The following is a 10573-nucleotide window of genomic DNA, read 5'->3' on the forward strand; positions in this document are numbered from 1 at the left end:
TGTCATGACGCCTTTGCAAGCCGTAAAACGTTTTGTAGTCTTCAGAGACGTTTTGGTATTAATTTTTGTTAAAACTTTCGTTTTTCTTCTCTAAAAAGTCAATAGTAATATCTTTTAAAATGCAAACATACCTAAGAAAGCAAGTAAACAAATGAAACTAACTTGTAAAGGCTAACTGAGGAAACATATCTTCCTTAAACTCCAGTGTATTCTAAAAGATCTTGCCGAGTGATAAATTAAAAAGATATCCAGTTACCAAATAAATCAGTCTATAGTTGAAATCCATGGAACCGGCTTGAATTCGTTTTCGTGTATCAAGTATTAGATCGATTGTCAAGATCTAAGGCTACCGCGGACCAAAACAATTTATTTGTCCCTTTTCGTTCTTTACATTTTAACTTTTTTTTTTTTCAAGTGTCTCCATTTTGAACGGGCTGCGGGGAAAATGTATTCCAAACACAAGCCCCCAAAATTGTCAACATTCGTGATTGAATTAATAAATCAAAAAATTTCTTTTTCGAAACTGGAATAAGCAAGATTAGCTAACAGGTACCGACTTCACCTCAATCCGCATTTACAACTGCAATAGAAAACCTCTCATTTCAATTTAGGTATAATCTTTCCATTCTATTCCTTGGTAATCTTACCCATTTTTCGCTTATGCTCTTATCAATCAATCTCAGACTTTGTGTTTTGCTGCATACGTTATTTTTGTTTTGTGAATTTCGAAAACTAATTGGTTGAGGTTCCACGCAAATCTTAGCCTTTTCGTAATTAATACAACTACTAGCGGCGCCAAATTGCAAACAGATCTAAATGGCACCTTTTTAGGTCGCAAACTAAAAGCGCCGTTAGTGTACATAACCAACCAATTATTTTGTGTTGATCCATTAAGGAGGCTTACCACTTCTTAATTTACTTATCTTCTGACGCGGTCAGTCACGTTCTCAAAGAACCTTATTCACGCGGCGGCGTCCTTTCCGAATAGCAAGCAACCGGACGATTCTTTGGAATTGCAGGTACGGGGTTGCGCTCGATATTTCTTGCCCTTCTTCTCATAATATTGTTATATAGTTGACTCAAAGCACTAGCACAAAAAAAAAAGCTGCAGCTGCACTGCGACAGCCTTCTTTTAGCTTGGGATGTTTTTTTTAAATTAAATAGCATTAAAGGAGCAATTTTCGTTATTTTTCCATTAGATGTTGAGATCATGCTAAACCGCTCCCCTTCGAATTCGCCTGTAGAATGTCGTTGAGCTAATAAACAATTGATGTCGAAAATTTTGAAAATAGACGAAGAACACGGAGTCAAGGTTTTAAATTTTGTACTTTTCCTAGTTTTCTGTAAGCATTTCATGCCTGGGGCTAGAGATTCTAATTTGATAGTAAGGAAAATGTGAGATAAGCCACAAATCATAACGCAACATTTTCTTTTTGACGCAATAATGTCGATATTTTATCATTGAATAATCTTCAGAATATCAATAGAAGTCAATTTCTTTGCGTGTGCAAAAGACGGTAATAAAATCCTGTTTTTGAACAACCGATCTTTATGTAAAAGTCTGGCCATTTTTTTTTTTTTAATTACGTTGGCCTATTTTCGGTAAGATCACAAGGCAAAAGCGAGACATAAACTATGAATCTTTTTTGCTGCAGTGATTAAACCCACGGATTAAAAGCTCAATTATTTTTTCAGATGTATATTGTTAGTGAAAGAACGGGGATTAGCCTGCAAGAAATATTGATTACTTAATTAAAAAAAAAAAAAACCTGAAACAGATTTGTTATCAAACAAACAAAAAGCCTTTTAAAACAATTTAAAATGAGGTAGCTGAGATAACTTCACCTGACATTTGAACTGAACACCGCGCCAAATTAAAAGCTATAAAATGGAATTAACATAAAAGCATTTCTAACTGATAACATGATAAGGCTTAAAGAACTCATACAAAATTTAAAATAGCTTTGGGATATAAAGGAAGACATTTAGCCTGTTTTTGGTCCCATGGTTTTAGGTTCCCTTATTGGGCTGCAATTTTTAATATAATTAGACCATCATCATAAAATGTATTGTTCCCAACGCCAAGTTAAAAGAAGAAAAGCCGATATTATAAAACATTAACAAATCGGTAAATAGTTAAATAAATGCAACAGCCTTGATTGTATCTCAGTTCTCTGTGATTGCCTATTTGGTAGATGCGATATCACGCTGAAAGGTCGGTTGATATCGGAGCTGATATATTTAAGCAATAGAGCACCTTTTCTGTGTTTACATAGCCTCATCTAAGCATGACAAAAACTGGCTTTGAATTCGGCAAAAACCGGTTTTGAGATCGGCAAAACCAGTTTGGAAATAGGCAAAAACTGGTTTTGAGATGGGCAAAAACTTAAACCAGTTTCAGGGTGGACAAAAACCACTTTTAAGATTGGCAAAAACCGGTTTTCAGTTTGGCAGACACTGATATAGTTTTAAATCAGTTCAGTTCAGGGTGGACAAAAACCTTTTTTGAGATTGGCAAAACCAGTTTTGGGTGGGCAAAAACCGGTTTTTAAATAGGCAAAAACTGTTTTCAGGGTAGACAAAACCGGTTATGAGATCAGCAATAACCGGTTTTGGGTGGAGAAAAACCAGTTTTGAGTTCGGCAAAAACTGGTTTTGAGATGAAAACGTCCAACACAGAGCCAAAAAAGCAGCAAAGAAAGCCATTTTTGAGTTTTCGTGAATGTGTGTCGCTTACGTTTAGAGCTCATTACTTAAATTTATTTCAAGCCGTGCGTTTCTTTTACATTAACATCAATTTTTGTTGCGTAACAAACATTTTTGGCCAAAATCCAACCGTGTTGGATGCAATATTTTCCTATACAGTCAGCCCTGCACAGTGGCACATGTAAAATCAGCCCTACATATTCTGCAAACACGCGTACGTCAGATTTGAACTGAACGGCTTTAATTGAAATTTAGTAACACAAAAGTTGCTTTCAAACACGTCATTTGCCGGTCTTGGTCGGTCCGTATAGGGAACAATCGTGGTCTTGGTCTTGAGTACAGCCCTCTACCTGCGGCCTCGGGCCGTACCCAAAACCTTGGGCACAGCTTTTACCAATACGGACCGACCACGACCGGAAAATAACATATATGTCTTACGGAAATGATTCCTTTGTTCCGTCATCCTTACAAGTATGTGTTCATTTTTAACAGATTATCTCGACATTTAATTCATTGCAAAGAACGCCGAACTGATTCTTGATCTAGAGTATACTATTTTTGATTGTTTTATTTTTAACTTCACTGAACAGGATTGAATTCACTTTTGCCTCTTGCCTGCTCCACTTTGTGTAAAAGGAAACAAAATGTCAAGGGCTGAGATGGAAAATTTTCATAATGGTAAGAGTGATATTAAGACAAAATAGTTTGAAAGATAACGATGCGAAGAAAAAAGCACGAGTATGTTAATGTAAAAATCTAACAGTATTAGAAACTAACGTTTAGCTAGCGCACCAGTTTTAGGTCCAACACGCCAACACGGCCAGGCTTTATCTCAGCTAGTTCCTTATTATTAAGTTACTAGGACGGGGTGTGACCGAGTATGGGGAGGCTGGTTCCAAAACAGTTGGCCAGTAATGGATTACGTACTTTGGCCAACCAACCGGTCCATTAACCCTAAGAGGGTATGTCAAAAAGCGAAAGTTACATACTTTGACCAATCGCGTATGAGAAATGAATACTTGAATAGAGTACGAAAGAAAAATAATTTACTCATCTTAAAAAACGTCATACTTAAAGTAGACTTGTGATATCTCTGTTTACTTTTCAAGGTTCTAATGAAAGTTTTGAACACCAAGGCGAACTCTACCAAAATCGAATTCCTCTGAATCTTCGGGTTGGAATGACACTCGCCTACGTCATCATCTTTGTCATCTCCTTAGTTGGAAATATACTGTTGATCTACGTCACTTTTAAGACACCGCACTTGAAGACAACCACAAATCTCTTGGTGGCCAACATGGCTGTTGCCGATTTGATGATAACTTTCTTTGCCATGCCATATTGCGTCATGTACCTCTACCTACAGAACATCTGGATTTCTGGGAGAATCGGTGATATTACGTGCAAAATCACTCAATATTCGCTGGCTCTGTCAATCGCTGCTTCGATTCTCACACACGTGTTAATCACGATCGATCGCTTCTTTTGCATAGTGTTACCTTTCAAACGCACCCCATTTGTCAAAAAATCAAAAAGAGGTTATTATTTCATTTGGTGCAGCTCTTTCGTTCTTATGAGCCCGTATCTGGTCGTTTACGGAAGCGTGCCTCTTCAGGATGGATATAGTTACTGCGCAGTGAAGTACGAGCATTTTCGCACCCTCCAGATTTATTTCTGTCTCGTGTTCATACTTCTCTACATTATTCCACTGCTGTTCATTGCAACGTTGTACACGTTTGTTTGTCGAAAGCTATGGAGGCACAAGGTGCCTGGCATTCACACGCTTACATCAATTCCCAATAGGGAAGCCCATAACAGGAAAACTGTCAAAATGCTCATCATACTTGTCACTGCGTTTGCATTATGTTGGCTTCCCGCGCATGTCATGCATCTGTTGATGTACTTCTGGCCCGATCAAGCCCTACCTCTCGAGGCCATCTTGTTATCGTTTTGGGCTTGTCACTCACACAGCGCAATCAACCCGCTTTTGGTCGCGTTTCTGAGTGAATTATATCGAAAGGCGTGTCGCAAAGTATGTAAAAATCACCGGAAAAAGGCTTGTCCTTTTTCGCGTAATAATACTAAAGAAACTAACGTGAGGCTTGTTACATTGTGACTTAATAATGACGTCAACTTCGCGACCGATGATGATGATGACGACTGCAGTGATGATGATGATGAGGAGGAGGAGGAGGAGGATTAGAGTGGTTTTCAATAGACCCTTTTAGAGTTGTCTGTTCAGTAACCTGGCCTTTGGATGGCAGCGAGGCTGGAGGTGACCTTGTTTTGATACAGACCTCACTGTTTTTGTTGTGTAAATCAAGTTGTTCTTAAGCTAATTAGTTTGCATTTACATAAGAAAAGCAGAGAGGTCTGTATCAAAGCAAGGTCACCTCCAGCCTCGCTTACAGTCAGAGGCCAGGTGACTAAGCACACAACTGTAAAATGGCCTATTGAGAGTCGTAAAACCAAAACCAAACCAACTAAACCAGTCAGCCAATCTCACACCGTAGTAAAACCGTTTCTGAGTGGATTATATCGAAAGGCGTGTCGCAAAGTATTTAAAAATCACCGGAAAAAGACTTGTCCTTTTTTGCGTAATAGTACTAAAGAAACTAACGTGAAGCTTGTTGCTTTGTGGCTTAATAATGACGTCGACTCCGAGAATGATGATGATGATGATGATGATGATGATGATGATCATGATCATGATCATGATCATGATTACGATGATGATGATGAGGAGGAGAAGAAGGATTAGAGCGGTTTTCAACTGAGAGTCGTAAAACCAAAATCAAACCAACTAAACCACTCAGCTAATCTCACACCATAGTAAAACCGAAACTATAACCAAAACCAAAGTGATTCCCTGATTACTTTTGACACTCAATTAAAAACTGCTCTATCCAGCAATGCCGCTGATTACAAAGACGCTTGTACTGATAATGGTGATGATGGTAATATTGTTTTATACCTAAAGGAAAAAAGTCGTTTTTTACACCTGATTCAGCAGACTACGTCTATATCTTGTGATTTCGATAAACTTTTATTTCTTGTTTACCCGGGTCTGTTAATTACTATATGTCGTTCATGTATGATTCGCAGCAACGTAGAAGGCAACCAATGGTTAAGGTTTGGACGGCAGAGCTCGTTTGTTATTAATTAAGCGACGAAGTAACAACGATGTAACCAATTTTTTAAAGATAATCGACGCTAAGCAGGGGGGTTGATAGATTTGAGGCAATGTTTAGAAAACCTAATCAATTATCAAAAATGAAAAGCTATATAGACCCTTGTCACAAAAACAGCGCCTCGTTCCATTGCCTGGGCGAAATTTAGCCTCCTGTAACCAGATCGCCTCTGATAGGTTTGGCGTACATTTCGCGAGGCAAATCTGCAGCCGCGAGCAATGAGAGGGGGCTGCGTTGTTAGGTAAGACAAAATTCAAACCGAAACCTCAATACCCAGGGGGATGTAATGTTGTTGTACCCCGGGGTTACGCCCATATATGGGCTATATAGGTAAGTGTTGCAAGATAGGGTAGGGTTTTTGAAGTTCTCGATCCTATAGGGTATAGGGTATTATTATTGCCCCTGTTGGCATGTGTTCCCAGTGTGATCCTTAGATAGGCTACTTAAATTGCATCAGCTAAAAGTACAGTGCGTAAATGCCCAGCTAAAAGGGAAACAAATGATCTGTTAAAATTGAACTATTCGTAAACTTCCAATGTTACAGAAACGAAATAAAGTTCAACCGTTCATGCTATTATAGTCTTTTTTTGTTGTTGTTATAAGGTGTCATTTTTTTGTATTTTGCCCTTAAATAAGGTATCAGTTTTAATTCGCTTCATCTATATAGGGTCGAGCTTTAAGACCCAAACCTGTGTGAATTTTACGGAAGTACCCCGCCCCCGGTGTTGTTGTTCGCAGGTATTAAACAAACAATTAGAGAAACGGTACGGGACAACGTCATCAGCATGAGATTTCTGGGTCGAATCTACCGAGTTGAGTAAAGGTATGGGTGGACGATTGTAAAAGGAATAATTTAAAGACTTCACCTTTTTTTTTTTCGCCCGGGCATTTAGCACGGAGATAAAACCCCGAAGTGCTTGTGCTGTATTTGGGTCGCATACATGTACTGCTTCTCGGAAAGAAGAAAGTAGTATAGCAACAAACCCGTTTCCTCATAAATCTTGAAAAGTAGTGTTTATAAAAGGAGAGTTTCAAAATAGAGGTTCCAATCAGAGGGTGGCCTACTAACATTTCTTAATTACAATAAACGAGGGAACGAAATATTGAATGCTTCAACAGTTTTCAAAAACGGTACTTGTCATTTTGAAGTAAACTATTTTATAACAAACAAAAACATCGACGCATATATTTTAAAGGACATTTCTACATCCTTTATTGCCACTTTCAGTTAACAACTAAACAAGTCATTGAGGATAATATTTTGATCAGTAGTATTTGATGAAGACATCAACGCAGACACGACCTTGATTATCATGGTCATTCTTGTTTTTGAGATCCTCTCCGCACCAGATTCGGAGCTCCCGATGTTTCTCGAGGTTAAACGGAACACCCAAGTTGGAGAACACGAGCTCGTTAGAATAGGACTCGTCTACCCCTGGCATGGCGTACCACAGGGTGTTCCAGTCCTTGATGAACTCGCTCCTTGGGTAGATAATCTGGTTTTTCTGGTCTGTTATGATAATGTTCAGGGGGGTCTTGCTGCCCGAATGGCATCCCCAGCGGCTATTGTAGGCTTTGTTTTGGGTGCAGCTGAAATAAAAAGCAGAGCACAACTAAGCTTACTTTGTTATCCAGAAAGAAGTTACTTTGTTTATTAATGAAAGTTTCGTTTATTGTTAACCCGCGCAAAGAGGAAATTGATTTGGGTTACAGTGAACATTGTATCCGAAATTATGATCTCCACTGAAATAAGGCGAGAAGATACACAAAAAAATAAAAGAGCTGCTTAATGACGGCTCAGATATCATAAGAATGAATTGATTGAACAGTCTGAAGGCTCCCTCACAACAAACAAATTACACAAGGATGTCCACTTTAAGCCCTTTGCATACAAATAAACTGAGCTATTTTCCTTGTCTTTTCTTGAAACGCGAAGTTGTGACTCGTAATCTTTTAATAGGCCAATTTCGATATATTTAATTTCTAACTTGGCTCCCCAGCTCAAGGAGATAAAGCACATCGAAGTTTAGGGATTAATAAATAAGCCTCGGAATTAAGTGAGAATTTTTTAAAATATATCGAGATTGGCCTTTGCGCTCGACGCCAAACTAGTGACAAAACAAATTCAATCTACCGTATCGCTCCTTCTCTGTGCACCAGTTTCATGGCGGCCACTAAATGGGATTCGGAGAGGAAGTTTGGTATGGCCCCATAACGGTCGCCAGTGCACTCAAGGCACACCTGTCGTAGGTTCAACTGAGACCACTCAAACGTCTTGTTACCTTGGCAACATCAAGATATCACATAAATGCATTAGCTAGAATATTTATGTGTGAATAGCACTGAATTTTCCTTTTGTCGTTTAGCATTAGGAATCTAAGGGCGTGTTCCTTATTCAGATCCATCTTGTTTCATTGCGGAAAAACATGGCGGGGTTTTACTTCCTTAATGTGATTATCAACTTGTTAACCTGAACCAAACCTAGATTGATATGGTTTAAAACGGTGGCAAGAGTCCTTTAGCACACTCAAATTTTTAACTAGTTACATAACTTTTTAAAAATGTGATCGGCTTGAGATTCTGATTTTTCAAACAAGGCTGGCAAACCCTAGAATTTTATGCCACAATTTTTTGCACACAATTCTGATCCCTTACATGTTCAACTTCTGAAAACGCGAACGAACTCGAAGTATCAATTCAGCAACCCCTGGAGGCCACAATCATTGATGTTGTTTTTTTCCATGCCAACAAGGAGAAAGTCTGGTGACCGCGTTTTCATTGAAAAATGGTTGTTGGAAACGTGATTAATTGAAAACAAAAATTACAAGGGCTTTTTCTGACAGAGCACGGCCCGGTGCAAAAATGAGCCATCGTCAAATAAATTATATCAGTTATGATTGACTAAATATTGCTATATTCTCACATTCTAGTCCGGCAAAATGGTTGTGTATAAAGCAAAAAAACTTAAGTCTGTAATCTTCTTCGAAAGATAACTATGGCTCAAAAGTTAAACTAAGTCTTGTACTTACTTAATTGCTGGGTAAGGGATGGAACTATAACAGCCACCAAAACTAGCGGCAACAGCATTTTTCAATCCGGATCAGCTTGTTTCCTAACTGTGAATGCAGAATCTGTCGTATTGAATGGAGCAGAAAAACAGCTGTATCTTTTTTAAAGACCATTTTTAATTTAGATTGATGACAATTTTAATTAAAGGTAACTAAATATTTTCATATCACTCAAGGCCACAATGCAATGTTAACTATTAACTTAAAAATGTCTGTTCTGACTTTGCCAAGAAAAGTTTGAATTACGCAAAATCATGTCACAGTACAAGCAACAATTATTGACGGACATAGACAATTGATTCTTTAATGTGTTTTAGTTCTTGGACTGATCGGGTAATTTTTTATTTCCTCGCGAAAACGAATTGTCTGAAAAACATAGGACAAAGTTAAACACTTCAAAAGTTATCTCGTTTTTAATTTAAGCTGTGTGATTTTTAAATGAAAATTGTTGCTTTCTCGCCTGTCATAGGCAATTGTTTGGGGAAATTAATGTTTTATATATTAGTTAATTTCCAGTTCCAACAAGTTGGGTAAATATGTTCAAAATTGTCATAAGAACTGATTAAAAATTAAACACGCGGCGTTATCTTGCCTATCTTTGTTCATGGATTCTCAACGCATGAGAAAATTGTCTTGTCTTTGTTTCACTTTACAATATGGTACCTGAAAGCTATTGTAGGGCCCTGGGTCTCCGAGTGGGGCGAAAGGGGAGATCTTGGCAGTGACGTTCCGCTGAGTTCTTCTAATCATGACTCATTTTAGACCAAAACAAATGCACGTCATCGTCAATACCTATATTATAGAAATCGAGCCATATTCTCTTTTGGTTATGTCCCTTTTCTGAAGATAAAACGTCCCACAAAAATTTAGGAGATAAATACATTGATTTTGTGTGTATAATCACTTGAGAGCTTTTTTGATCAAAGTGCCATCTGGGCATATCTCGAGTAACGTCTTTTCTCGTCATACAGAGCGTACTTTCGATCAGCTTTATCCCAAGCGCCAAGTGCACCGCATGCAGGTCCAAGCACAACATCAGGTTTTCTAAGAACACACGGTATATCAACAGGATACGTTTTAAAGAAACGGGCTGTTATACTGAGTCACGGAGCCTCCAGGCGTCCTGTTTGCCGTGAAAATTTTCGGAAAAAAACTAACGCAGCGAACCTTTTTTCCTTGATTAAGTAGACTTTGGGATATTCTCACCGCGATTTATACACCTTCCAATGTGGTACGAGTAAAATAGATTGACAAATAAGAATTCATTGCATGCATACTCCTTATAACAGCTTAATTGGCTTTCAGCAGTCACAACCACTGTTATCAAAACGTAATCTTCCACAATACGTACGTCGTGTTGTTTTTAGTTCGTACTATGAAAATCGCCGAATCGTGGTATGGTATATTTTTGTACAACGACCACTCCCACTTTCATTTGTTGACCCGCCAACTTTCCTTCGTGTTATTGTAAGTTGGCTTTCTTGAATGTTGGCTAACTCGGTTCAAAGTGAAGGTAGGGAATGAGAATAAAGCGGATCAATGAATGAGTTAAAAATAATTACTTCTATTTACTTATATCACATTTACCCGCTTCTTTCCCTTTCCCCA

General features: G+C 38.2%; 2 protein-coding genes across 2 annotated transcripts; one reads left to right on the plus strand and one right to left on the minus strand.

The window, feature by feature from the left end:
• Nucleotides 1-921: 921 nt before the first annotated feature.
• LOC110052383 (QRFP-like peptide receptor) lies at nucleotides 922-6471 on the plus strand. Its single transcript, XM_020758504.2, has 3 exons — nucleotides 922-1019; nucleotides 3297-3384; nucleotides 3816-6471. Exons 2-3 carry the CDS (start codon nucleotides 3351-3353, stop codon nucleotides 4820-4822), a joined length of 1041 nt encoding a protein of 346 aa, XP_020614163.1. The 5' UTR covers nucleotides 922-1019; nucleotides 3297-3350; the 3' UTR covers nucleotides 4823-6471.
• Nucleotides 6472-7085: 614 nt separating this feature from the next.
• Nucleotides 7086-9027, minus strand: LOC110052351 (uncharacterized). Its single transcript, XM_020758465.2, has 3 exons — nucleotides 8927-9027; nucleotides 8032-8179; nucleotides 7086-7487 (listed from the first exon to the last, which is right to left on the minus strand). The coding sequence occupies exons 1-3, from the start codon at nucleotides 8982-8984 to the stop codon at nucleotides 7163-7165; spliced, it is 531 nt and encodes a 176-aa protein (XP_020614124.1). The 5' UTR covers nucleotides 8985-9027; the 3' UTR covers nucleotides 7086-7162.
• Between the last annotated feature and the right edge of the window lie 1546 nt (nucleotides 9028-10573).

Source organism: Orbicella faveolata, unplaced genomic scaffold, assembly GCF_042242905.1.
Source record: "Orbicella faveolata isolate gen_17 unplaced genomic scaffold, um_ofav_v1 contig_1, whole genome shotgun sequence".
Lineage (NCBI taxonomy): Eukaryota > Metazoa > Cnidaria > Anthozoa > Scleractinia > Merulinidae > Orbicella > Orbicella faveolata.

Excerpts from the sequence above, each read along its gene's own strand:
- LOC110052383 (XM_020758504.2), top strand. The coding sequence starts at position 3,351 with ATGTCAAGGGCTGAGATGGAAAATTTTCATAATG. Across the intron at positions 3,385-3,815 it reads GATGGAAAATTTTCATAATG|GTTCTAATGAAAGTTTTGAA; the intron begins GTAAGAGTGATA and ends TTACTTTTCAAG.
- LOC110052351 (XM_020758465.2), bottom strand. The coding sequence starts at position 8,984 with ATGCTGTTGCCGCTAGTTTTGGTGGCTGTTATAGTTCCATCCCTTACC. Across the intron at positions 8,180-8,926 it reads ATCCCTTACCCAGCAATTAA|GTAACAAGACGTTTGAGTGG; the intron begins GTAAGTACAAGA and ends GATGTTGCCAAG. Across the intron at positions 7,488-8,031 it reads CACAGAGAAGGAGCGATACG|CTGCACCCAAAACAAAGCCT; the intron begins GTAGATTGAATT and ends TTTTTATTTCAG.